We start from the raw sequence: 26,117 nt of genomic DNA, 5'->3' as shown, positions 1-26,117 counted from the left end.
AAACACGGGTGCAGTGCCTGGGATGCTACCAACCCCTCGCGCTCCCCCAGGCATCACCAACCATGATGAATATTCACTGGTTCGAGAGCTGATGGAAGAGAAAAAGGAGGAGGTGACAGGGACCTTACGAAAGGACAAGACACTGCTACGAGATGAAAAGAAGATGGAGAAACTAAAGCAGAAGTTGCACACAGACGATGAATGTAAGCAGAAATAGAAAAAAGAGGGCCCTGGAAAATGGGCAGGGGGCCAGGGGGCAGCTGTTTATTTGTTAGTTATTGACTACCTGCTTTTGTAAGATGCCGTTTTAAGATACAGGATGCATCAGTAATAAAGTTCTACACTCATGGAACTTATCCGTGAGAGAAGGTAGGAGATAAAGAACAAACAAACAGAAAGCCAAAGACCAGGCAGCACAGACGCCCTGGGGGCTTAGCATTGAGGGGACTCTCTGTGTCCCAGTGAACTGGCTGGACCATGGCCGCACACTGAGGGAACAGGGAGTGGAGGAGCATGAGACGCTTCTGCTGCGGAGGAAGTTCTTCTACTCAGACCAGAATGTGGACTCCCGGGACCCCGTGCAGCTGAACCTTCTTTATGTGCAGGTGTGGAGAGGATTTACCTGGGATGAGGGAGGTACAGAGAGGGGGGCAGAAGCACAGCGAGGGGTATTCCCGCACCCCCACACAACACTCACCTCCTTTTCTTGTGCTCTCCAGGCACGAGATGACATCCTCAATGGCTCCCACCCTGTCTCCTTCGACAAGGCCTGTGAGTTTGCTGGCTTCCAATGCCAGATCCAGTTTGGGCCCCACAATGAACAGAAGCACAAGGCTGGCTTCCTCGAGTGAGTGACCCACATCCCACACCCTGTCAGGACCCAGGACTCCCTGCCATTGTGACCCCAACAGCCCTGCCCCCATCCCGGGCCTTCTCTCTCCATTTCCTCTTCTGAAGTACCAGGGTTTGACCCACATGGGTACCTGTTTCGCTGCCATCAGCCATTTGTTTCCTCACTGGCCCCCTGTGGAACATGAAGGTAGCCTAGAATCTGCCTCTACCCCATACCTCTCAGGCAAGCATGTAGCTTTTTGAGATTCTCTGAAGAATTTTACTGTAGTGGCTAGAGGGAAACAGTACATTTTTCCTCATAGGGAACATTAGACTTGGAAAGCTTCACAAGTCTCATCCACTGAGAGTTCTCAGAGTGTATAGAGTTCGGCGCCGCTTGCTTAACTTCCTACATGCATGGTCATCCTTCTACTGAGCTCCTTCTGCTCTTGGTTCCCTGCAGTAGTGCTCTAGACTCTTTCCCTCAGGGACTGGGCCTGCAACTCAGGTTCCCTTGTCCCTTTCCCTGTAGGGAGAGACGCAGGCTGCACTCCAGAGCTAATGCTAAGTCATCTCGATTTCATGGACAATCCAGACTCTATTCCCTCGAGCTTTCCTTCTCCCCAAAGATAATACTGTCCTAGACATTTCCTCACGCCCCTAGGCCCACAGTCCATGGCCCACATACCCCCGATGCTGTCCACTACATGCTGACCCTCCCTTTTCTGGTGTAGCCTGAAGGACTTCCTGCCCAAGGAGTATGTGAAGCAGAAGGGAGAGCGTAAGATCTTCCAGGTGAATGGGGGCAGGGGAAAGTGTTTGGGATACCCCGGGAGCTTTGCTGCTTAATCCTACTGACTGAATGGACCCCCGGCCCCTTCCTTGTCTCCTCCCACCCCGCTTCCACCTGCCAAGCTGTTCTCCCACCTCTCCTGTGCCAAGAAAGCGGAAGACCTGGGCTTTTCATCTCAGCTCCATCACTGCATTTGCTGTGGAATTCAGTTCAATATTCTTGGTTGTTTTTTTCTTTGCATCTAACATGGGATGACAGTACCTGCCCGGGGTAGGATTGATAGGAAAATCAAATGAGATAGTATGCCTGAAATTACTGTGAAAAGTATATGTTTGTACAAACATAAAGTGTTATCCCCACCTCTTGAATATTCAGCCCCAAAAGTCTTCTATCTGACCTTCTACTTCCTATCTGTTCACGTCTCCAGAATGTCTGCAAATTGTTTAACTATATTCCTTGAATTGTTGCTTCTGCATATCCTTTGTCAGTCCTCATCCCGTCACCCTCTCGTTTCTCATACCTTGCACCCCCTAACTTTCCTGTGCCCCCCACAGTACGCTCCCATCGTAGCTAACGTCACAACTCCTTGTCTGTGATGCTGTCCTCCCACGTTTCGCTAAACATTTCTCCGTTTTCTACTCTAAGGCACACAAGAACTGTGGACAGATGAGTGAGATCGAGGCCAAGGTGCGCTACGTGAAGCTAGCCCGTTCCCTCAAGACCTATGGTGTCTCCTTTTTTCTGGTTAAGGTGGGTTACAGACCCTTCTCACCATCCTCCTTCTTTCCACTCTTATTCTTTCCTCTCAAAGTCAGGCCCTGCCCTTGGTTACACTTTCCACCATCCCTACAAGTCCCATTCTCTCTACTTGCTCTGACCTTGTGAAAACTTGCCCTGTTGTCAGCCCTCTGCCACCAACTTTCCTCCAGACCCTGCCTTCTCCCTAGTGGAGCTTGTTCTGGGTCCATCCATAGACACCCAGTTCAGCTCTCCCACCCTCCTCAGCACCCCCTTGTGGTCTAGATCTGATCTGCTCATTCACCTCTCTGGCACTAATACCAACAACAATCTGCCTCACAGGAAAAGATGAAAGGAAAGAACAAGCTGGTGCCCAGGCTTCTGGGCATCACTAAGGAGTGTGTGATGCGAGTGGATGAGAAGACCAAAGAGGTGATCCAGGAATGGAGCCTCACCAACATCAAACGCTGGGCTGCCTCTCCTAAGAGCTTCACCCTGGTGAGTCCGGGTGCCCAGGAGGGAAAGGGCTTTGGAATTTCCAGGCGGGGGCAGCTGAGAGGTCTCTCCCCTCCCTTGGGACAGTGCACTGAATGTGACTTCAGAAAAAAGGAGGACTTTACAGGACCCTAGGGGTCAGAGAGAAGGAGAAGCTTTGCTGGAGAGTTGTGCTTAAATGACACAATCTTTGCAGTCCACAGAACTTAACTGTAAACCAGCAAACTGAGCTCACAGGAGACTTGGGGAGAGGGAAGAAAAAGGTGAAAGAAAGAAAAATAAGCCTCCCCTCTTTCAGCAGCAACTATACAGTAGTTTTCCCCCTGGCTTTATATTTTGGTATTAGGGATTAGAAACTGATACCACCTCAATGAAGTGCCCTATCGAGGGGACAAGAATTTAATAAAGGCTATTTCTCCATTTTGGATACTAGTGCTAACTTTCCATTATGGTCATTCAATGACAAATGTTTGTGTCTTCCCAGCTTTATTATCAGGGTGAGAGAAAAGCTATTTCTTAGACGGCATGCATTTGAAACTATGTAGCATAGAGACTGCTCCTCAGAAACAAAATGTTGCCCTCCAAGGAGAAAAATAAAGAAATGGGAAATTGAAGAAGGGTAGGCTTCTCTCTAGAGGGCTGTTGGCAGGGGAAGACACCCTCACCAGCTTGGCCTTGGGGCTCCCATCCTACCCTTTTCCATCGTGGGTAGATGCAGGCTCTCCCACTGAGCCCCCACCTTGTCACCCTAGGATTTCGGGGACTACCAGGATGGCTACTACTCAGTACAGACAACGGAAGGGGAGCAGATCGCACAGCTCATCGCCGGCTACATTGATATCATCCTTAAGAAGGTGCCTGCCCCAGCCTTTTCCTTATCTTCCCTCACCTTCTACCCAAGCCAGTCCTTTAGAAGTGAGGACCCAGGTTCTGGAAAAAGGCTGAGTAGGGAAAGAAGAGGCTGCTTTTTCCCTGCCTCTCTCTTCTTTAATTCTTGTTCCTTTTTCCTTCCTACAGAAAAAAAGCAAGGATCACTTTGGGCTGGAAGGAGACGAGGAGTCTACTATGCTAGAGGACTCAGTGTCCCCCAAAAAGTACGAAGGTTGCTGGGCTGATCCCATCCCCCAGGGGCAGGGAAGGCAGGGCCTGACTCCAACGACTGTTGAGGGGTGGGGAGTCCCTAGGATGGTTCCTTAACCGGTCACAGGCTATCACACATCCCCCTAGACCACAGGACCTGCAAAGGTAGTACAGCTGGGTGGCAAGGGGGTTAAGACAACAGTCCTCTGAGTGCTGCCCTGTGTGTCCCCTCTCTAGGTCGACAGTCCTTCAGCAGCAGTATAACCGGGTGGGGAAAGTAGAGCACGGCTCTGTGGCCCTGCCTGCCATCATGCGCTCTGGAGCCTCTGGTCCTGAGAATTTCCAGGTGGGCAGCATGCCACCTGCCCAGCAACAGATTACCAGCGGCCAGATGCACCGGGGACACATGCCCCCTTTGGTAAGAGTGCTTCCACTGCCACCACGGTACCAGGCCTTCCTCCCCATATCAGCTGTTTGTCTTCCCACGTCCCTGTTCGTAGTCCTGTCCCCAGCCCACCTCCTCTTTCCTCTAAGCGTTCTCTGTTTCTCCTCCCCTTGTCTTGTAGACATCAGCCCAGCAGGCACTCACTGGGACCATTAACTCTAGCATGCAGGCTGTGCAAGCCGCCCAGGCCACTCTGGATGACTTTGACACTCTGCCCCCTCTGGGCCAGGATGCTGTGAGTATGGGACGGAGGAGAGGCCAGCGGTGCTGAGGCTGGGACTCACAGGAACGGGATCGGGGTTAACCGGACCAGAGCAGATCCTGAACTTTGCCTCTCTCTCTCTCTTTCAGGCCTCTAAGGCCTGGCGTAAGAACAAGATGGATGAATCAAAGCATGAGATCCACTCCCAGGTAGATGCCATCACAGCTGGTACTGCCTCCGTGGTGAACCTGACAGCAGGTAGGCCAGATGCCAAGTCCTATCTGTATGTGGTGGGGGTGGGGGAGGAGGAGCACGTGCAGGCACCAAGTGTGACTGGCTCCGGGTGGGACTGCCCCTCAACTCAGGGAAGAGACCGTGTCTCTCTTGGCACACATTTGTGACTAATGCCTGTGATTGCCCCTCTCTAGCCCATTGTCTGGCCTGCTCGCCTCATGTGTGCTCCTCTTCCTCCCTCAGGGGACCCCGCAGAGACAGACTACACGGCAGTGGGCTGTGCAGTCACCACGATCTCCTCCAACCTGACGGAGATGTCCCGCGGCGTGAAGCTGCTGGCCGCCCTGCTGGAGGACGAAGGCAGCAGTGGCCGGCCTCTGCTGCAGGCCGCGAAGGGCCTTGCCGGGGCGGTGTCAGAGCTGCTGCGCAGCGCCCAGCCAGCCAGCGCTGAGGTCAGGGGCCACGGCTGGCACTAGGGAGGAGACCCCAAAGGAGGAGGGGGCAGTCCAGATTGTGGGATGGAAGTGTGGGACCTGTGGGCAGCTTCTGACCGGTGTCCACTCTCCACAGCCCCGTCAGAACCTGCTGCAAGCAGCTGGGAACGTGGGCCAGGCCAGTGGGGAGCTGTTGCAGCAAATTGGGGAAAGCGATACTGACCCCCACTTCCAGGTTAGTGACTTACCCAGGCCCTAGAACGGAAGTTTCTTGGAAGTAATCTCTGACCCTGAATCCAGCTCCTAGTCCTGTTACTACAAAGTGACTTCTCAGCGCCAAACGGAACATCTGTTTGCAGGGAATGACACTGGGAACCTCCATTCCCTTTTGAGGGCATGAAAATTTAGAACCCCTGAATCCAAACTGAATCTACCAGGTCATCCTTGGCTGATGATATTTTGTAGTCGCCTGCCATCTTCTCCTTGTCTTCCCCATATATAGCCTTTGTCCCAACTCGACATCTTGAAGCTGCCTCCATACCACCCTGAGGACACTGTTCCTCTAGCTCCCCCTTCCCCACCCCATGCCAGTTTCCTCAGCTGACTTGTCATCCTGGATTTCCCACGCAGATATGTGCACCCAGAGGGGCTGGGGTTCGATCTCCCCCCGAACCCCCCACGGTAATGGCCTCTGGCCTGGGCCTTCCCAGCTTTGTTCTCTCTGAGCCGCATACACTCGCTCTGCACCTCTCCCCCAGCCTCCTCGGGGGGCAGAACATGATGGAGATGGGGAGGCATGTCACAGGCAGGACTTGGGAAAATGGGATCTGGGAGGGTTGTATGGGGTCTTGTACTCCAGGGTGACTGCTTCCAACCAAGATTGAGAAGAAATGGAGAAAAAAAGCTGGGGGTGGGAGGGACCCCAAGAGGTACCTCTCTCCATCCCATTGTAACAGCACCGCCCCTCCCTCCCCATTGCGGTCCGAGTGTATCCGCCTCATGCGTTTCTCCCTCTGGTGTAGGCTCTGTTTCTCTCGGTGTGGGTTTGTTCCTTGGTGGGTATTCTGTCCTACTGGGCGCTCAAGGCAGGGGCTTGGGGTAGCTTCTGGTTGCTTCTGCATACACTATCCAGTGATTGGAGTCAGTGGGAATAATGAAACCGCTCATGCCTCTGAGAAGGGTCCATGGATCCCAAGCTCGATCTTAGGCCATGCTGACAGTGCTTTTCTCACAGGACGTACTAATGCAGCTAGCCAAGGCCGTGGCAAGTGCTGCAGCTGCCTTGGTCCTCAAGGCCAAGAGTGTGGCCCAGCGGACAGAGGACTCAGGGCTTCAGACCCAGGTCATTGCTGCAGCGACACAGTGTGCCTTGTCTACCTCCCAGCTGGTGGCCTGTACCAAGGTGAGCCACAAAGGCTGCATTAGCCTGTGCTGAGGGGTGATGGTGCCACACACAGGAGCCTGTCATTTCACCTCTGTGGCTCCTTCTTACCTATTCCGGTGGCTGTGGGACTCCTCACGACTCCTTTCCATTGCCTTCATCTCTGACACTTGCTTTGCCCACAGGTGGTGGCACCTACAATCAGCTCACCTGTCTGCCAAGAGCAGCTGGTGGAGGCCGGACGCCTGGTGGCCAAAGCCGTGGAGGGCTGTGTGTCCGCCTCCCAGGCAGCCACGGACGATGGGCAGCTGCTGCGGGGGGTAGGAGCAGCGGCCACAGCTGTCACCCAGGCCCTGAATGAGCTGTTGCAGCACGTGAAGGCCCATGCCTCGGGGGCTGGGCCTGCTGGCCGTTATGACCAGGCCACTGACACCATCCTCACTGTCACCGAGAACATCTTCAGTTCCATGGGTGATGCTGGTAAGGACACCACTCCTGGGAAGACAGAGAACCCTGTTGAGGCTCCCCGAGCCCATTGGGCATTCCCTTGCAGACCTGCCAGTCCCTGCTAAGGATTCAGCAGAGTAGACCATGTACTTATTAACCTCTCTGAAACTTCCAGTTTCTCATCTGTAAAGCAGGAATGTGATCCCCGTTCTGCCTTCTTTGGTATATTTTGGAGAATATACAAAAGCATACACAAACGTAGCTGGAAGTTGGAAGGTGGCATTAAGAAATAGCCTTCTCCACTCCACCCTACCTGCTCACTCCCGAAAGGAGTGCACTCCTTCACAAGGAGTGCAAGACTATTTACTTGTTAGAGACTGTCTTCTCTCCCATAAAAGTTCACCAGGAAATCTGTCCCTCTCCAAGATCTTAAACCCAAAATACAATAACTCCAGGGGAATCACTTTGAGAACCTTTGTGTCTCTTTAACTGCCCCCCAAGAGCCCTATCTACCTTGCCTGCACCCCTTTCCCCCACCCTGGCACCCTCGCAGTGTCTCTGGCTTCCTTACCTGATAGTGCCCTGTCCTCTCAGGTGAGATGGTACGACAGGCTCGCATCCTAGCCCAAGCCACCTCTGACCTGGTCAATGCCATCAAGGCTGATGCCGAGGGGGAGAGTGATCTGGAGAATTCTCGCAAGCTATTAAGCGCTGCTAAGATCCTGGCCGATGCCACAGCCAAGATGGTGGAGGCTGCCAAGGTACGAGCCTTCTGTGGCCAACTCCCGGACTGAGACCTGAAGGGAAGTAGAAGGGTCCAGGTGGTCACCCTTTTCTGATGGGAGAGACCCAAGAAAAGCAGAAAATATAAGAGCACTCAGGAAGTAAAGGCACCCTCGGCTTCAGGTGCATAGGGGCCCAGGCTTCCAGCCACTGTGACTGCCAGGGTACTTGGTGACCGACATGCCCTTTTTCTTCCTCTGAGTCTACGCTCTGCTATCCTTACTTTTCCCTACTTTGTTGCCACCACCTGCCTGCTTCCTGGATCCCTCTGCTTCATGGCCTGTCCTGGGAATGCATATAAGCACTCAGTCCTGGGGCCTCTGCTGCCAGCAGTACAGAGAAAGATAGGCAGTGGGACACAGGGTGCAGACGACCGTCGGGAAGAAGCCGAGAGGTTCTTGCACTCCCCGGGCTCTGGGGCTTTCCAGTTTGCAGGAGTAACCAGCTCCCCTGCTTTGGTTTTTGAAATCCCTGCTCTAAACTGAGTCCTCCTTGTCCCAAAGAGCCTTAAACACACCCTTTTGCCAGTGGTATTTAGGGGGCAGTAGGGAAAGAAACATGGCTTCTTCCCCCAAAAGGGAAAGAAGAAACGGTTCTACCTAAAAAGGGCCCAAAGGGAATCTAGGGGCCCCCTGATTCCCCTTTGCCTGCTTGAGGCAGCTCATCTCAGCTGTGATTAACTTTCAGTGGGGACTTTAGGAAAACACTTGAGTCTGGAGAGGTCAGAGCAGAGCTTATTTGGGGCTCACAGGGATGCTGGGTGAGGACCGTCTCTCCGCTTCTCTCAGGGAGCAGCCGCTCACCCTGACAGTGAGGAGCAGCAGCAGCGGCTGCGGGAGGCAGCTGAGGGTCTGCGCATGGCCACCAATGCGGCTGCGCAGAATGCCATCAAGAAGAAGCTGGTGCAGCGCCTGGAGGTAAAGCTAGGAAATAACCCAGGAGCGGGAGTGTGGGTGCTGTGGGAGGAATGAAACCAGGAGGGTTGTGCAGAGAGAGACTCTGTCACTGTTTCCTTGTGGGATAGTGTGGCCAGGGTGAGCCAGGGACTGGGCAGGGGTGCGCCTGGGGCTTGTCCTAACTACTCTGTCCTCACAGCACGCAGCCAAACAGGCTGCAGCCTCAGCTACACAGACCATTGCAGCAGCCCAGCATGCAGCCTCCACCCCCAAGGCCTCTGCTGGCCCCCAGCCTGTGCTGGTGCAGAGCTGCAAGGTGAGACTTGGTGGGAGGAGATGTGGGACGAGTGGGACTTTCCCCCAGTCTATGGGGAGGTGGCTCTCATGACATTTTCACCCACAGGCTGTGGCAGAACAGATTCCACTGCTGGTGCAGGGCGTCCGAGGGAGCCAAGCTCAGCCCGACAGTCCCAGTGCTCAGCTGGCCCTCATTGCTGCAAGCCAGAGCTTCCTGCAGGCAAGGCACCCTCTCCCCACCTCTCAGACGAGACCCTTCCCACCCTTCTAAGTCCCCTAGATCACCCACAGTTTGAAGCTCTACCAGTAGCCTCCTTCCCAGACTGAGCTGCGGCACTCAGTGTCCAGACCATCTTTAGTCCCTGTACCCAAGCAAATGGTACATTCATCTGCCCACGTGTTCCTCAACAGCCAGGTGGGAAGATGGTGGCCGCTGCAAAGGCCTCAGTGCCAACAATTCAGGACCAGGCTTCGGCCATGCAGCTGAGTCAGTGTGCTAAAAACCTTGGCACTGCATTGGCTGAACTTCGGACCGCTGCCCAGAAGGTAAGGGAGCTGGCCATCTTTGGAAAATGAGGGTGGAGTTCTGGGATGATGGGGAGTCTGCAGAATAACCTAAAACAGGGACAATTGTATAACATGGGACATTAGTGGGACACAGCAGTACCTCTTGTACCCAGACTTCCTTGTTATTGTAGGCTCAGGAAGCATGTGGGCCTTTGGAGATGGATTCTGCACTGAGTGTGGTACAGAATCTAGAGAGAGATCTGCAGGAAGTGAAGGCAGCAGCTCGAGATGGCAAACTTAAACCCTTACCTGGGGAGACCGTAAGTATTCTTAAGACCTTTTTTTTTTTTTTTTTTTTCAATGTTTGTTTATTTTTGAGAGCGAGAGTGCAAGCAGGGAGGAGCAGAGAGAGAGGCAGACACAGAATCCAAAGTAGACTCCAGGCTCTGAGCTGTCAGCACGGAGCCTGATGCAGGGCTCAAACCCATGAACCATAAGGTCATGACCTGAGCCAAAGTCAATGCTTAACTGACTAAGCCACCCAGGTGCCCCTAAGATCTCATTCTTTTTTTGTTTGTTTGTTTTGTTTTTATATTATTTTTGGGAGAGCGCAAGCGGGATAGGGGCAGAGAGAGGGGGACAGAGGATCTGAAGCAGGCTCTGCGCTGAGCCAAAGTTGGACGCTCAACCAACTGAGCCACCCAGATGCCCCCCTTAAGACCTCGTTCTTAATCAGACTCTGAGGTTTTCTTTTCTGCCTGCACCCCGGAGCTGCCCAAAACCTTCATTAAACTGCCAGCTGACCTCAACTAGTTTCTTAAGTTCCCTTTTCCTGGTTCCTTCTGCACCTGAGTCTCCTGCTTCTTCCCTAGATGGAGAAATGTGCCCAGGACCTGGGAAACAGCACCAAAGCTGTGAGCTCTGCCATTGCCCAGCTGCTGGGGGAGGTTGCCCAGGGCAATGAGAATTATGCAGGTATGTGGGCAGGGCTGGGAATGGAGCTGGGAGCAGGAGCTGAACGAGGGATAGAGCTGATGGAGAAAGCCACTGGAACCAGGGCCTGGCAGTGAAAGCCCCTTTTCCCTTCTGTCTCCCCAGGGATTGCAGCTAGGGAAGTGGCAGGTGGGCTGCGGTCACTGGCCCAGGCTGCTAGGGGTGTAGCTGCCCTGACATCGGATCCTGCAGTGCAAGCTATCGTGCTTGACACGGCCAGTGATGTTCTGGATAAGGCCAGCAGCCTCATTGAGGAAGCAAAGAAGGCAGCTGGCCATCCAGGGGACCCTGAGAGCCAGCAACGGCTTGCCCAGGTCAGGTTTGGGAAACAGACCGCTTCCCCGTACAGCCCACCCTGACTGGAACAGAGTCTCAGCCACACTGACAGACACCTTCTCAGGTCTGCTCTTGACAGCTCTTGTCTGGATTCCACCCTTTCCCTCAGTCCTAGTAGAAGTGTCTCAACCTGCAGCAGGGTTTAGCTGAACGCCAAGCGTGGGGCAGTTTGGTCACTATCACTTGAAATTCTAACTTCAGCCCCTTCAGCTACACACGCCCTTTCCTCCTCACTTTTAGAGGCAGTAGAGCGCTTATTTCCCAGGTCCCATGAGTGGAGGAGGTGCTCTCCCAAATGGTTTCTTTTTTGGCAACACCCGTCTCCTTTCCTACCTCAGGTGGCTAAAGCAGTGACTCAGGCCCTGAACCGCTGTGTCAGCTGCCTGCCTGGCCAGCGAGATGTGGACAATGCCCTGCGAGCGGTGGGAGATGCCAGCAAGCGACTCCTGAGTGACTCGGTAGGAAGACCAGGGGTGTGGGGGGCACGTAAGAGCTGAAGACTCCAAGCTTCTCTCCACGTCTAGACCTCTCCTTGACCTTGACTTCCCAGTTTTACCCCCTTTTGTTACTCCCAGGCTCAGTGCCCACCTCCCAGCACTCCTTGACTAGACTCTCCCTCACATCGTCCCCCATGCTGGCTTCTGACTTTCTTTCTGACCCCGCAGCTTCCCCCCAGCACTGGGACGTTTCAGGAAGCTCAGAGCCGGCTGAATGACGCTGCTGCTGGGCTGAATCAGGCAGCCACAGAACTAGTGCAGGCTTCTCGGGGAACCCCTCAGGACCTGGCCCGAGCCTCAGGTCGATTTGGACAGGACTTCAGCACCTTCCTGGAAGCTGGTGTGGAGATGGCGGGACAGGCACCGGTATGCAAAGGCACGGGGTCTGTTTCAGGTGTTAGACAAGAGGTGCCTGTGTGACTGCATGGTCCTAACCTCTGCCTGGCTCCCCCCACCCCCCAGCCCCCTCTAGCACTATTTGAGTGTCTAGGACACAGAGCCTTTTAGAGACAGATAAGAAAGGACTGACCGGACAACATGTTGACCTTTTCGCCTTCAACAGAGCCAGGAGGACCGGGCCCAGATCGTGTCCAACTTGAAGGGCATCTCTATGTCTTCAAGCAAACTTCTTCTGGCTGCCAAGGCCCTATCCACAGACCCTGCTTCCCCCAACCTCAAGAGTCAGCTGGCTGCAGCTGCCCGGTAAGTAGGAGCTGGGAAGCCCAGCCCTGGAATGTTAAAGAGACTGGGGACGGGACATGTCATGAGAAGTCCCAGCTTAGGAATGGTTACAGATGAAAGAGAAATAGCTAAAGACTTTCTATGCGTGTAGGACCCAAGAATGATGACCTGTGCATGCATTCACTTGACTCTGTTCCTCCCAGGGCGGTGACCGACAGCATCAACCAGCTCATCACCATGTGTACCCAGCAGGCGCCAGGCCAGAAAGAGTGTGACAATGCCCTGCGGGAATTGGAGGTGGGTACTTGGCAGGCTAAGTGCTATGAGGTTAAGGAAGGTACTCTGGGTTTGGGGGTCAAAAAGGTGTCTTGAACCTTACTTTGTCCTCCCCCTATACAGACAGTCCGAGAACTCCTGGAGAACCCAGTCCAGCCCATCAATGACCTGTCCTACTTTGGCTGCCTCGACAGTGTAATGGAGAACTCAAAGGTAAGTGTGGCAAGGAACCCGGAGGGCAGAGGACAGGAAGATGGAACTAGGGACTCCTCTACCCCTCTGAGGACAGAACTGGCTCTCCTGAAACCCTCTGTTTCTTAGGTACTGGGTGAGGCCATGACGGGCATCTCCCAAAACGCCAAGAACGGAAACCTGCCGGAGTTTGGGGAAGCCATTGCCACGGCCTCCAAAGCCCTCTGTGGCTTCACCGAGGCGGCTGCTCAGGTTATTCCCCTGCGACGGTCCCTGCAATACCTCTGCTTTCTCTACCCCACCTCCTCAACAGCCAGGCACTTGAGTAGATAATCAAGAAGTTACGTTTGCAAAACCAACTCTGTGGAAACTGGTTCTTTCCCCTTCTGAGTGGGGGTGTTTGTCAGCAATCATAGAATACCAACAGTTCTGGCTGCTGTCACCCCTGAGCCCCTGATACCTTGGGTTATGATTATACTGTCTAATGAGGGGGCCTTTTCCAGCCCTGGCTTTCTTGGTATATGCTAATTACCAAGTGCAAGTCATTTTTCACATAGTTACTACTTTATTAAAACAGTGCCAGTAACTAAATTTCCAGTTATTTGAGTCACCGCTTAACTGTGCCTTTTTATGCAGTTATGAAGTATAAACACAACCCATTAGCTATGAGACTGTTTTGCTTTAGTACATGAAGCCTTAAGACAAACTGGCTTGAGAGTTCATCTCAGAGTGTTTCTCTGAAAGCCTCAATCTTGCTTCCTCAATCTCCCCTATTGCCCTTTGCCCTGTTCTGTTGGGTGGCCTCTTTTTTATGGTATGAAAAGCATAAAGAGGAAACAGAAGAGCTACTATGTGTTAAATGAAGTATGAATCAAACCTATGATGGTCTTCTAATCGTAAAAATAAATTTGGCAATCGTTATACCAATCCCTTCCCTCTTTCCAAATCTCTGAAGCTTGGAAGTGTTATAAATGAAAATGATCCTAACAACCTTCCCAGTATTGGAACTGTTTCAAAGAGACTTTGTGCTCATGCACATGTGTGTGCACGTGTGTGTGGCAGGGTGGCTTTCAAACCTTTTTTTATTTCTACTTAGAGTAAGCAGTACTTTTCTCCTTATGATCCAGCAGATACACATCTCAACAGAAGTTTGATTAAACTCTGTGTGGTTTTTCTTTTTTTTTGCTTTTCGTTTTTTGTTTCTTTTACTTTTTTAACCTTCTGAAATGTTCAAACACATTTAACAAAACAGGAGAGTTTTTTTCTTTTTTATAGCGTAATTATTATTTGTGAACATACTGCCACTCACACAGAACCCTGGATGCCAGACTTGTCCCTACTATCACTGTTTGATCCCACGTGGGGGATATTCTTGATTTCTCACTCCACCCCCATCCCTTCTCTCTCTCCAGGCTGCATATCTGGTGGGGGTCTCTGATCCCAATAGCCAAGCAGGGCAGCAAGGACTGGTGGAGCCCACACAGTTTGCCCGTGCAAACCAGGCGATTCAGATGGCCTGTCAGAGTTTGGGGGAGCCTGGCTGTACACAGGCCCAGGTAACTTAAGGGAACAGGTGCTGTGAGCGAGCCTGGGAGAGGGTGGCAGGCCAGGATGGACCGGCCCCATGAAGAGAGAGGGAGAGGTGAGATGTGGGGAAGTAGAGGCTGAAGACGCATCTGTGACCTTCCACACACAGCTTCTCTGTGGGTGATTGTCTTCTCCTGCCGTGTTTCTTGTCACTCTTAGTTACTGCTAAGTTCACAACTCCTCTGTAGAAGTTTGAATCCACTCTCCTACTTACCCTATTACGGGTTCTCCATCAGTGTGTCTGTCTCTCATTTCCCCTGCCCCATACCGTTCACCTTCGGGTATCTGTCTCCCACATCTTCCCTTTTCAGGTCACTCTGTCCTTCCTAATTAGACTTCCAAAGGTACCGCTTTCCATCCCCAAGCCTGCAGGGGCTCTCGCCTGGGTGTGGAGACTTCCTTCCTGCCCTCATCGTGGCTCTTCCACGTGTCTGTCTCCTCAGGTGCTCTCTGCAGCCACCATTGTGGCCAAACACACCTCTGCACTGTGTAACAGCTGCCGCCTGGCTTCTGCTCGCACCGCCAATCCTACCGCCAAGCGCCAGTTTGTACAGTCGGCCAAGGAGGTGGCCAACAGCACAGCCAATCTCGTGAAGACTATCAAGGTTGTCAGTGTTTGAAATTCCCAGCCTCCCTCTGACCTGTCCAGTCTTCTCTCCCCTGGTTCCCCCATCAGTCCCTGAAGCCTTCTACCAAATCCCATCTGCCTGAGCCCAAGCCCTATCCTGTCCATACTGCTCATCACCAGCCTCTCCTCGCCTCTGGCCCAGGAGAGGAGAGCCAGGCGTCACTTTCTTTGCCTACAGTCAGTCCTGAGGGCCTGTCACTTCCACTTCCAGGCGCTTGACGGAGCTTTCACAGAGGAGAACCGTGCCCAGTGCCGAGCAGCAACAGCCCCCCTGCTGGAGGCTGTGGACAATCTGAGTGCCTTTGCATCCAACCCTGAGTTCTCCAGCATTCCTGCCCAGATCAGCCCCGAGGTGAGGCGGCGTGAAGACAAAACCGATGCACCGGCTGCCCCCTCGTCTTTGCAGGAGTCTTGAGACTCACCCCCCTGCCTCTTCTCTCCCCAGGGCCGGGCTGCCATGGAGCCCATCGTGATCTCTGCCAAGACAATGTTGGAGAGTGCCGGGGGACTGATCCAGACAGCCCGGGCCCTAGCAGTCAATCCCCGGGACCCCCCGCGCTGGTCAGTGCTGGCTGGCCACTCCCGTACTGTCTCGGACTCCATCAAGAAGCTTATTACAAGCATGAGGTATTGAGTGGGTAGACAGCCAGTGTGACCAGGGAACATACTTGTAGCAGCGTGGGGCGGGGACGAGTAGTGCAATGAGGTGGGATAGTGTTGGAGGGCCCTTGTTGTCCAAGAATCGGGATACGGGGAAAGATAGGCTAGCCTGTTTTAAAGGGATCTTCTTGGTGTTGGAGCCTATGATGTATCTATAGGGACAAGGCTCCAGGGCAGCTGGAGTGTGAGACGGCCATTGCAGCTCTGAACAGCTGTCTGCGGGACCTAGACCAGGCTTCCCTCGCTGCGGTCAGCCAACAGCTTGCTCCTCGTGAAGGAATCTCTCAAGAGGTAAGGGGGAACAGGGTTCTACAAAAGGTTGTGTCCGGGAAGAGAGATGGCAGACTCGAGAGGATGGGGGGTCCAGGTGTGTGCCTCACAGAGACATCAAGGGTATGGGAGGAACATTCCAAGGGGACTCCGTCAGTTCGGTATGGAAGGAAGGGGAGGGTCCTGTTCCAGTTCACAGTTAGGGCTAACGTTCACTTCCTCGCCAGGCCTTGCACACTCAGATGCTCACTGCAGTGCAAGAGATCTCCCACCTTATTGAACCTCTGGCCAGTGCCGCACGGGCTGAAGCCTCCCAGCTGGGACACAAGGTACCTGGGAAGACATGCGGGTAGTCCCAAGGTAGGGCAAGCGAGGGTTCCTGGCCCAGCTGACCTTCCACTCGAACCCCTTGCCACAGGTATCCCAGATGGCCCAATACTTTGAGCCGCTCACTCTGGCTGCAGTGGGTGCCGCCTCCAAGACCCTGAGCCACCCACAGCAGATGGCACTCCTGGACCAGACTAAAACCTTGGCAGAGTCTGCCTTACAGTTGCTGTACACAGCCAAGGAGGCTGGCGGGAACCCCAAGGTACCGAGGGCGGGAGGGAGGGCCTGCTAGTAAGAGGTCAGTGAAGCAGGAACAACAGAGCCCGCCTCCACTCACTCACTCTGTCCCACAGCAAGCAGCTCACACCCAGGAAGCCCTGGAGGAGGCTGTGCAGATGATGACAGAGGCCGTAGAGGACCTGACAACGACCCTCAACGAGGCAGCCAGTGCTGCTGGGGTTGTTGGCGGCATGGTGGACTCCATCACCCAGGCCATCAACCAGGTTAGAGTCTTGGGGTGCCTGTGGTCAGTGGCTACCCTGGGCTAGGGTCCCTGAGCACTGTGTCAGACACTCTGATAATCTTCCTATTTCCCCCGTCTTCCCCCCTCAGCTAGATGAAGGACCAATGGGTGAACCAGAAGGTTCCTTCGTGGATTACCAGACAACTATGGTGCGGACAGCCAAGGCCATTGCTGTCACCGTTCAAGAGATGGTGAGTTTGGAAGAGTATAAAATTACCCCCGGAGAGCTCAGTTTGGAAATAACTTTACTTCTTCTGTTATCATCAGGTAACTAAATCAAACACCAGCCCTGAGGAGCTGGGCCCTCTTGCTAACCAGCTGACCAGTGACTACGGCCGTCTGGCCTCACAGGCCAAGCCTGCAGCTGTGGCTGCTGAGAATGAAGAGGTAAACACGGGGGGAGCTGCCATGAATATCTTCCCCCAGGCCCTCACAGAAAGTCACAGTGGCGTGCCCCTTGTCCCCATCATGTCAGCCTCTAGGGCTGTCCCACCTTTATTCTGTCTAGTCTTCTATAGAAAAGGGAACACACGCTCAGGACCACTCCACAGAAGAGTGATCAGGGGCGCCTTGGTGGCTCAGTCAGTAAGCATACGACTCTTGATCTTAGGGTCATGATTTCAAGCCCTGCGTTGGGCGTGGAGCCTACTTAATTTAAAAAAAAAAAAAAAAAAAAAAAAAAGTGATCAGGGCTGTGTAGGGACAGGATCAAAGTCACAGGGATAAAGGAGATAGCCCACGATCTAGAGATTTCCTGGTCTGCCGCCATTGCCTCTGTCGACACTCCTGCTATCCTGCAGGTCTATAATCTCTTCTTAGTTCCTCCTTGTTGCAGACCCATGAAGCTCTTCCTTCCCTAAGCTCCTGGCTTTCCAAGAAAGCAAGTAATTGGATCTTAGCAAGACACACCTAATCCCCAACCCCAAACCCCTCCCTTACCACATACGGCCAAATTGTAGTCCCTGGCCATCTGATTCACATCCCCCAGCATAAAGGGCTTCTCCTCCACCTCCTCACTTTGCTTCACATAATCCTCACCAGTTGGTGCCTACATGCTATTATTTTCCATGTGTAGGAGGTGGCCTCCCGCCTGAAGGACATGAAACAGGGAATCTGCACGCTGGGCACTTGTTCTCACCACCCTTTAGTCTACGATGTGTGTTTTGTTAGGTCCTTAGTGACTCCTCCAAGCACAGTTGGGGGCACCCTGAGTGTCTTGTAAAATCCATGTCCCTTTCCTGTCTGCTCACAGATAGGTGCCCACATCAAGCACCGGGTGCAGGAGCTGGGGCACGGCTGTGCTGCTTTGGTCACCAAGGCAGGTGCCCTACAGTGCAGCCCCAGTGATGCCTACACCAAGAAGGAGCTCATAGAGTGTGCCCGGAGAGTCTCCGAGAAGGTGACGGTGCTCATCCCCATGGACTGGGGGGCTGGCTCCCCCTCCCTGTAGCCTCCCTTCCCATCCTCCTCCAACCTTCCCAGCCCTCTCCTCCGTCCCTTTTCCCAGGCACCAGTGACCTTTCCCTTCCACGAGGCACTGACCAGAGTCTCCATGTGACTTTCCTCCCCCAGGTCTCCCACGTGCTGGCTGCACTCCAGGCCGGGAACCGGGGCACCCAGGCCTGCATCACAGCAGCCAGTGCTGTGTCCGGCATCATCGCTGACCTCGACACCACCATCATGTTCGCTACCGCCGGCACCCTCAATCGCGAGGGTGCTGAAACTTTCGCAGACCACCGGTGAGGAGGGAACTGGGCCTCACAGAGGCAAGCGGGGGAGTCGGGGGGAGCAGAAGAGGCTGGAGGGGTTGGAGGAGGACTGAGAAGGGCTGACCGGGCTGGGCCCTCCCTCAGGGAAGGCATTCTGAAGACTGCAAAGGTGCTGGTGGAAGACACCAAGGTCCTGGTGCAGAATGCAGCTGGGAGCCAGGAGAAGTTAGCACAGGCTGCCCAGTCCTCCGTGGCCACCATCACCCGCCTTGCTGATGTGGTCAAGCTGGGCGCAGCCAGCCTGGGAGCTGAGGACCCTGAGACACAGGTATCCATTTGACACCCCTAATTCTGGCCAGAAACACTGCCTGTTCCGCCTTTCCCTCCCACAGACCAGAGCCTCTGCTCTCCCATGCAGGTAGTGCTGATCAACGCAGTGAAAGATGTGGCCAAAGCCCTGGGAGACCTCATCAGCGCAACAAAGGCTGCAGCTGGCAAAGTTGGGGATGACCCTGCTGTGTGGCAGCTCAAGAACTCTGCCAAGGTCGGAGGGAATGAGAGAGGGAATGAGGGGCCAATCGGTGCACTTTCTCCTGTTCCTTAAAACGCCCCCCTCTCCAACTCCTCTGATGCCCCCAGGTGATGGTAACCAATGTGACATCATTGCTCAAGACTGTGAAAGCCGTGGAAGATGAAGCCACCAAAGGCACACGAGCCCTGGAGGCAACCACAGAACACATACGGCAGGAGCTGGCGGTGAGCGAGGGTCTGGAGCACTGGGGACTTGGGTTAGAGAGGGATCGAGACAGATTGTGAATCTGTATTTCACATATATTCACGGACAGAAATGTAAAGAGTCGCACTCATTGTCCGCGCTCACTGCCAGACTTCCTAAGTGAGCTGCACTGGTGTCTTTCTCTCCCCCACCTACTTAGTCCTCAGCATTTCACAACTGCCTTCCCTCACCCTCCCACTTTCCCCAGTCACCAGTGCCCCTTAGCTGCCGCATTCAGTGCCCTCTTCTTGGCCTTCATCTTCTTCAAATATTTCCAAAACATTTGACTTTGTTAACAAGCCTCTCTGGAATCTTTCTTCCTTTGGCCCTCCTGACACTGGCTTTGCTCTTGCTTCTCCAGCATCTCTTCTGTAGTCGTCATCAAACCACCTTCAACCTAGTAAACGTGGAGGCTGGCCCAAAATGGTGCAAATCGCCTGATTTCCCTGTCCTCTTCTTTGGCAAGTTTAACCACTTTCACGATCGTTCTCTGGCAAGCTGACTTCACCTCTGAGTTTAGTTGTTCTCAACTGCCTGTCTGACATCACCACCAAGAGGCCATGCCACCCAGCTTCTGGCCCCCAAGCGACTTCCTCTTCCCATGGTAGCAGCCTCCATCACCTGTGACTTCCCTGTCTTCTTCACCAAATCCCGGCCACTGCAAGTCCTCCCAACCACCCTCCCTTCTCTTCTTTCACCCCTCCTCTCTCTGCCCCATCAGCACCCTGGTTGGGATCTTCATCCACTCTCCTCCACTTTGATTGCTGTGTTAGTTTTCTGCCTCATCCTCCCCTCTCCCTTCAATCTCTTATCACTCTCGTCTCCTTCTCCTCTTTCTCATTTCCGAATTCACCTTTCTGACTCTCTCCTTGGAGAGGAAAGTTAACTGAAATTCTTAATTTTCTGCCTCCCAAACCTTATCTTTCACCATCTTTCCTATCTTGGTAAGTGGCACCTTTTAATAACTCAGCTTCTAAAGCCAGGAACGCAGCTGTAATGTTGTTCTCTCGTTCCCACATCTGAGCACATCAGCAAGACCTGTCAGTGCTCCCTCCATGCAGATCTCATGTTCTCTCTTCTCCATCACTACCACCTCCAGATCATCCCCAGTCCTTCCATGCTTCTGTGTATTTGTACGCTAGCATCCATCTGTTCTCCCTGCCCCGACACTCACCCCTCTGATGCATTCTCTGTACACTGTAGCTGAATACACTTTTGAAAATATAAATTAGATTGTGTCACTTTGCTTAGAACCCTTTAGTGACTGCCCTGCCATCTTTGGTAAAATCCACTCTTGGCCGCCACTTCCCAGGCCCCTGCTGACTTCCCTAGTCTCATTGGTCTTGCTCCTCGCCCTTCCCCAGCCCCAGGCCGCTGCACTGTCACTCCTGCTGCTGCAGGCCCTTGCACTTGCTTTGCTTCAGCTTTTTTAACATCTGGCTCCTTCCAGTCCTTCAGGCTGAAGCTTAAAGTCCTCTCCTCTGGGTTGCCTGGCTGGCTCAGTCCATAGAGCATGTGACTCTTGATCTCAGGGTTGTGAATTTGAGCCCCACATTGGGTGTAGAAATTACTTTAAAAAATAAAGTAAAATCTTAAAAAAAAAAAAAAAGCCTCTTCTGAGAGAGGCTTCCCTGGCCATCTACCGGAGAAAGGACCTCACTTTTGTTTCTCAGCACAGCACCCTCTTTACTTCCTTCACAGCCCAGTTCAGTCTCTAGTTTTTCTGTGTGTTTACCTATTTATTATCTGTGTCCAAAACTATAGGGTAAACTCCATGAGAACAAGGACTTTGTCTCCTTTATTCCCCATTGCATTCCTAGCACCTCACACAACATCTACCACTAGCTGATTTTTAATAATTTGCTGGATGAACACATACATCAAAATATTTTTGATTTTTATATGTTTTGTAAAAGTCCAAGTTCCTTGGTCTGATAGTCAAGGCCCCAAAAACCTTTTCTTCACCATCCCTGTAATTCTAGAACATTTTTTGGTACTCTCTCACTTGACATTCTGGTTATTCATGCCCCCATTTACCTAAAATGCCTTCCTGTTACCTATGTCTTTTAAGATGCAGCCCCTTGCCCCCACTCTGCCACTCACCCCTTCAAGGCTTCTCTGTAGTTGAGGAATAAAAACCCAGCTCAAATAACCCAGCTGTGATGTGTGAATGTCTCCAAGGACCTGACCTACAATAAGTACTCATTGAATGTCTGTTCTTGAACACATGGATGAATGAACCGGATTATACAAGTAGAGTGCTACGCTGTCTTATGGTCTCACACACTGTACAATTTTTCTTTTTGTCTTATCTGCAACAGGTCTTCTGTTCTCCAGAGCCACCTGCCAAGACCTCTACCCCAGAAGATTTCATTCGCATGACCAAGGGTATCACTATGGCAACAGCCAAGGCTGTTGCCGCTGGCAACTCCTGTCGCCAGGAGGATGTCATTGCCACAGCTAATCTGAGTCGGCGTGCTATCGCAGATATGCTTCGGGCTTGCAAGGTAAAAACCCTGATAGGCAGAAGCCTGAGACGGCGCAGCAGCTTTGGGGCAAAACACGGGAGGGGCGAAACTGCGGGGGCTTGGGCCTGGAACTCTTTGGGATCCTAAAGCTAACTGTATGGGATAGGAAGCAGCTTACCACCCAGAAGTGGCCCCTGATGTGCGGCTTCGAGCCCTGCACTATGGCCGGGAGTGTGCCAATGGCTACCTGGAGCTGCTGGACCACGTGCTGCTGGTAAGGAAAGTGGGTGTTGTCTGCTCCTCACACCGGCCTCCCTGAGTACACAGTCCCCTCCCGTGTGCCTCAGTCCCAGCTCTCGATTCTTTTGTTCAAATCTCCTTCCCACTCCACCTTCTCTTTCCCAAATCTGTTCTGATTTCCAAGTCTCCCTTCCACTGGGGCCCCATCATTCTTAGCATCTTTGGTTTTCCCACTCACCTCTTCCTCTTGGTTTTTCTTATCTCTTCTCTTCCCACCCAACCTCCCCCTTCTCTACCTTCATCGTCTCTTCTTTCTTCTCATTTCATCATTCTCCTTGCTCCTTGTCAGCCGGTGAGTGACACACAGCCCCTGTCTTCACCCTGTGTACAGTGTGATGCCCAGGGTGCACCTGCCCAGGGGGCATGGTGTTTGAGGGCTGTGGTGTGGAGGGGTCTAGGGATGGGGTGGGGGGTCACGGTCTGCCCTGTTTCTTACCTCTGGTAGGAGCTCAGATCTGATGCTTTCTGCTCCCTGCCCGCCCCCGACCCCCCACCCCCCCCCCAGACCCTGCAGAAGCCAAGCCCAGAACTGAAGCAGCAATTGACGGGACACTCAAAGCGTGTGGCTGGTTCAGTCACTGAGCTCATCCAGGCTGCTGAGGCCATGAAGGGTGAGAGGTGACCAGGGACAGGGAGGGAAGGGAAACCTTTGTCATGGGGAGATCTCTGCTTCCTGGTTGGGCTGCTCTGAGTTGGCCGCTGCCCACAGTCCCCACAGGTGCCAGGGGCCAGTGATACTAACCATGCTGCCCAGTGCTCCTGACATCCCTGCTCTGCCTTGGCCCTTTTCTTCCTCCCTTTGTCACACCAGGAACAGAATGGGTGGACCCAGAGGACCCCACAGTCATCGCTGAGAATGAGCTCCTGGGAGCTGCAGCTGCCATTGAGGCTGCAGCCAAAAAGCTGGAGCAGCTGAAGCCTCGGGCCAAACCCAAGGTCAGTCCTCCTGCCTCCTGTTCCCTACCCTCCCGATGGCAGAATGTCCCTACCTTCATTTTGCATCTCTCTCTACAATCTTTCTCTTCATTTTAGGAGGCAGATGAGTCCTTGAACTTTGAGGAGCAGATATTGGAAGCTGCCAAGTCCATTGCAGCAGCCACCAGTGCCCTGGTAAAGGCTGCATCAGCTGCCCAGAGGGAACTGGTGGCCCAAGGGAAGGTAAGTACTTGGATACCCAGAAGAATGGGGACAGCTCTGCTGTCCACACTCGAATGGATCCCAGGCATTTACACACCTACGGCGAGCACAGGTCTGAGTAGGCTCTCCTCTTTCCTTCACAGGTGGGCGCCATTCCAGCCAATGCACTGGATGATGGGCAGTGGTCTCAAGGCCTCATTTCTGCTGTGAGTGCACAGTACCCACTAGGTCCCTCAGCTAGGAGACTAGAGGGGAAGGACCAGGGCAATAGGCATATGTTAATCTAATCCTCCTCGCTCGCTTTAGGCCCGGATGGTGGCCGCAGCCACCAACAATTTGTGTGAGGCGGCCAATGCAGCCGTGCAAGGCCACGCCAGCCAGGAGAAGCTCATCTCATCAGCCAAGCAGGTAGCTGCCTCCACAGCCCAGCTCCTTGTGGCCTGCAAGGTCAAGGCTGACCAGGACTCGGAGGCAATGAAACGACTTCAGGTGAGGAACCGTGACCATCCTGCTGTACCTTGGGCTGTGCTGCTTTAAACTTTTCCCCCAAGGTGTGCTTTTCTGTGAGGGAGTAGAGGGACTCTCTCTCAGCTGAGTTCCCAGCCTCACACTGCTTTCTCTGCCCAGGCTGCTGGCAATGCAGTGAAGCGAGCCTCGGATAACCTGGTGAAGGCAGCACAGAAGGCCGCAGCCTTTGAAGACCAAGAGAACGAGACAGTGGTGGTGAAGGAGAAGATGGTTGGGGGCATTGCCCAGGTGAGCTTTGCCCCGGACACCCTTAAGCACACTGCCGGCCAGGCAGTCACATTGCCTGTGCCGGCCCCAACGGCCCCGTACCCTAATGCACATACTTGCTGAACTGAGTCCCCGATCTCCATCCCTCAGATCATTGCCGCACAGGAAGAGATGCTTCGGAAGGAACGAGAGCTGGAAGAGGCGCGGAAGAAGCTGGCACAGATTCGGCAGCAACAGTACAAGTTCCTGCCTTCAGAGCTTCGAGATGAGCACTAGAGCAGCCGCTTCTATTTAATGCAGACCCAGCCCAGAGACTGTGCCTGCCACTACCAAAGCCTTCTGGGCTGTCGGGCCCAACCTGCCCAACCCCAGCACTCCCCCAAGTGCCTGCCAAACCCTGGGCCTGGGCCTGCCCAGTCCCGCTGCACATCCCCTGTCCCCTCCCTGACTCCAAGTGCCTTCATGCCCTAGGGCCCCCTAAGTGCCTGCCCCTCCCTAGAGTATTAACGCTCCAAGAGTATTATTAACGCTGCTGTACCTCAGTCTGAACCTGCCAGGGCTCCCGCCCGCTCCACCCTGCCAGCAGCTTCCAGCCAGTCCCCACAGCCTTGGCTCTGCTCCTCCTTTTTTGATACTGTCTACCCCTACCCCAGCTACCTGTGGGGACCGCAGGGTTACAAGCCCCAAACAGGTCATGCTCCAATAAAGGTGATTCTGCCTGCGACCTCTGCCTGGCCTTGTGAGGAGATGGGAGATTCCCCTCAGACAAAGAGAATGTGGAGGAAAGAATGGGATTCAGTTCTGTCACCACCTTCATCTGGCTCAGAAATGGGAGTGGGGGCACACTGTGGCAGTCTTCCCCCCCCCCCCCCCACTGCCGCCCCTTCCTCCTCCTTGCACCCAGATCCCCAAAGTCACCATGGTTGGGAAGCTGAGAAGGCCTGTTCCTGTGGTCCCCTATCTCGCTGGCCAGTGCCTACGCCTCACCAAGTGGCATCACCCTGCTGCTGGGACAGCAGCTGCCAGTGCTCTTTGTGACTACCAGGGACACTCGATCTTCGTAACCGTTCAGAGTATTTGAACAAATCCAATTCCTGGCCAAATTCAAATTTTCAAAAGCAGCTTTGCTAAAAAGAATAAGCCGATAAGATACAAGTGTCTGAGCCTCAGAGAACTATGGCCACAGATTTGGTTGAGGGTCCTAACAAGCAAAATACCCCCTGAGGCTGCACCGGCTAGGTTCTACTGTTGATGTGCTGGGGGACCTCTGGGCCCTCCTGGGCCTGTTACTCCTGCCGAGAACAGCGCTGGAAGAAAAAAACTGAAAAAGCTTGACCCGGGTGTCTTGGTTAGCGGGCACAGCTCCCTGCTACTGGCAGCCCTGTTCCAGCTGCCATGCCTGTCTTTGAGGTTAAGCAGAGGGAGGTGGTCAGGGAGGTGGCTGTCACTTCCCCTCCCGTCCACATTCACCACCTCTGCCCACACAGCGTGGACCACATGGCAGTTCTCAGGCCTGTCGCTATTTTCATGCGTGGTTCTTTAACCAGCCCTGTTGCCCAGGAGGTTAATTCCTTGCCTCCCCCTCCAAGTAAAACACAAACACCACCCACTACTACTCTAGGCACCTTTCACCTCCTTGAAGCCGTGACATCTTCCATTCCCGCTGCATTAGAATAAGTTTAAAGTAGATGCAATTGCTTTGCCCTCCCCAGGGCAGCCCATATGGAAGGTGCCAACTTCCTACCATCACTCCTGTCACTTGTGATTAATTCATTCAATATTTGCTAAGCCATGCCCAGGCTAAGCACTGGAAAAGAAAGATGCATTATCACCTCTGACGCAGAGACCTGGCAACTCCAGTACATACCACTGTGGCCCCCTAACCCCAGATTCAATGTCCTAGTGTCGTGACTTGGGAACCATAGAGATCAAATCCCTTCCACAGCCTCCCCAACGAGTGGTAGTCCAGACTGTCTGAACTCCTCCAGCTATAAGCCCAGGGCAGCTGCTTATTCCTTCCACCACTTCCCCGCCATGTCCTCAGGAACTGTGACCAGTCACATACCTCTCACTAGTGGTACAGCAGGGAGCCTTCTGGGGAGAGGCTCAAATACCCATTAGACCAGCAGTTCTTAAAATGTGGTCCACCTAAGGGTGCCCAAGACCCTTTCAGAAATCCTCAAGTTCAAGTTAATTTTCATAATACTAAGGCACTTTTCTCCTTCACGGCACCCAACATTTGTACCGACACTGCAAAAATAATGGTGGGTAACATTGCCTTAGCACACATCGCGGCCCTGGCCCAAACTGCACTAACAGTCACTGTGATTCTTCACCACCATGCACTAGCAATTCAAGAGGTAAATGCCAGCTTCACTTAAGAATGTCCTTGGGGCTCTTGGGTGGCTCAGTTGGTTAGGTATCTGACTTTGGCTCAGGTCATGATCTCTCAGTTCCTGA

The 26,117-nt window shown here is 53.4% G+C and overlaps 1 protein-coding gene across 7 annotated transcripts in view; it reads left to right on the top strand.

The window, feature by feature from the left end:
* Window positions 1–24,381, top strand: part of TLN1 (talin 1) — a 31,831-nt gene extending 7,450 nt beyond the window's left edge. For 3 of the 7 annotated variants that reach the window (XM_045469613.1, XM_045469615.1, XM_045469614.1), the window contains exons 5-57: window positions 51–203; window positions 463–605; window positions 720–847; window positions 1,566–1,626; window positions 2,270–2,374; window positions 2,705–2,860; window positions 3,610–3,711; window positions 3,875–3,951; window positions 4,175–4,355; window positions 4,504–4,617; window positions 4,734–4,842; window positions 5,062–5,270; window positions 5,389–5,487; window positions 6,487–6,654; window positions 6,819–7,113; window positions 7,675–7,841; window positions 8,652–8,780; window positions 8,959–9,075; window positions 9,163–9,276; window positions 9,468–9,602; window positions 9,755–9,883; window positions 10,436–10,538; window positions 10,662–10,870; window positions 11,231–11,350; window positions 11,558–11,755; window positions 11,952–12,091; window positions 12,274–12,367; window positions 12,470–12,559; window positions 12,668–12,790; window positions 13,951–14,094; window positions 14,569–14,730; window positions 14,965–15,105; window positions 15,199–15,380; window positions 15,572–15,704; window positions 15,911–16,012; window positions 16,102–16,272; window positions 16,364–16,513; window positions 16,623–16,724; window positions 16,801–16,920; window positions 17,786–17,932; window positions 18,106–18,272; window positions 18,387–18,570; window positions 18,661–18,786; window positions 18,882–18,998; window positions 21,339–21,524; window positions 21,652–21,759; window positions 22,291–22,396; window positions 22,597–22,721; window positions 22,818–22,943; window positions 23,066–23,128; window positions 23,229–23,411; window positions 23,550–23,678; window positions 23,808–24,381. In XM_045469613.1, the coding sequence (XP_045325569.1) occupies window positions 51–203; window positions 463–605; window positions 720–847; window positions 1,566–1,626; window positions 2,270–2,374; window positions 2,705–2,860; window positions 3,610–3,711; window positions 3,875–3,951; window positions 4,175–4,355; window positions 4,504–4,617; window positions 4,734–4,842; window positions 5,062–5,270; window positions 5,389–5,487; window positions 6,487–6,654; window positions 6,819–7,113; window positions 7,675–7,841; window positions 8,652–8,780; window positions 8,959–9,075; window positions 9,163–9,276; window positions 9,468–9,602; window positions 9,755–9,883; window positions 10,436–10,538; window positions 10,662–10,870; window positions 11,231–11,350; window positions 11,558–11,755; window positions 11,952–12,091; window positions 12,274–12,367; window positions 12,470–12,559; window positions 12,668–12,790; window positions 13,951–14,094; window positions 14,569–14,730; window positions 14,965–15,105; window positions 15,199–15,380; window positions 15,572–15,704; window positions 15,911–16,012; window positions 16,102–16,272; window positions 16,364–16,513; window positions 16,623–16,724; window positions 16,801–16,920; window positions 17,786–17,932; window positions 18,106–18,272; window positions 18,387–18,570; window positions 18,661–18,786; window positions 18,882–18,998; window positions 21,339–21,524; window positions 21,652–21,759; window positions 22,291–22,396; window positions 22,597–22,721; window positions 22,818–22,943; window positions 23,066–23,128; window positions 23,229–23,411; window positions 23,550–23,678; window positions 23,808–23,933 (7,268 nt within the window). In that variant the 3' untranslated portion in view covers window positions 23,934–24,381. Of the gene's footprint in view, window positions 1–50; window positions 204–462; window positions 606–719; window positions 848–1,565; window positions 1,627–2,269; window positions 2,375–2,704; window positions 2,861–3,609; window positions 3,712–3,874; window positions 3,952–4,174; window positions 4,356–4,503; window positions 4,618–4,733; window positions 4,843–5,061; window positions 5,271–5,388; window positions 5,488–5,882; window positions 5,934–6,486; window positions 6,655–6,818; window positions 7,114–7,674; window positions 7,842–8,651; window positions 8,781–8,958; window positions 9,076–9,162; window positions 9,277–9,467; window positions 9,603–9,754; window positions 9,884–10,435; window positions 10,539–10,661; window positions 10,871–11,230; window positions 11,351–11,557; window positions 11,756–11,951; window positions 12,092–12,273; window positions 12,368–12,469; window positions 12,560–12,667; window positions 12,791–13,950; window positions 14,095–14,568; window positions 14,731–14,964; window positions 15,106–15,198; window positions 15,381–15,571; window positions 15,705–15,910; window positions 16,013–16,101; window positions 16,273–16,363; window positions 16,514–16,622; window positions 16,725–16,800; window positions 16,921–17,785; window positions 17,933–18,105; window positions 18,273–18,386; window positions 18,571–18,660; window positions 18,787–18,881; window positions 18,999–21,338; window positions 21,525–21,651; window positions 21,760–22,074; window positions 22,078–22,290; window positions 22,397–22,596; window positions 22,722–22,817; window positions 22,944–23,065; window positions 23,129–23,228; window positions 23,412–23,549; window positions 23,679–23,807 lie in introns of all 7 variants that reach the window. The other 4 variants (XM_045469609.1, XM_045469610.1, XM_045469612.1 and 1 more) reach the window with 3 other exon arrangements.
* The last annotated feature ends 1,736 nt before the right edge of the window (window positions 24,382–26,117 follow it).

Source organism: Leopardus geoffroyi, chromosome D4 (genome assembly GCF_018350155.1).
Source record: "Leopardus geoffroyi isolate Oge1 chromosome D4, O.geoffroyi_Oge1_pat1.0, whole genome shotgun sequence".
In the NCBI taxonomy this organism is placed as follows: domain Eukaryota; kingdom Metazoa; phylum Chordata; class Mammalia; order Carnivora; family Felidae; genus Leopardus; species Leopardus geoffroyi.
The sequence above is the reverse complement of the archived record's forward strand: the minus strand, read 5'-3'. Positions and strand labels throughout refer to the sequence as shown.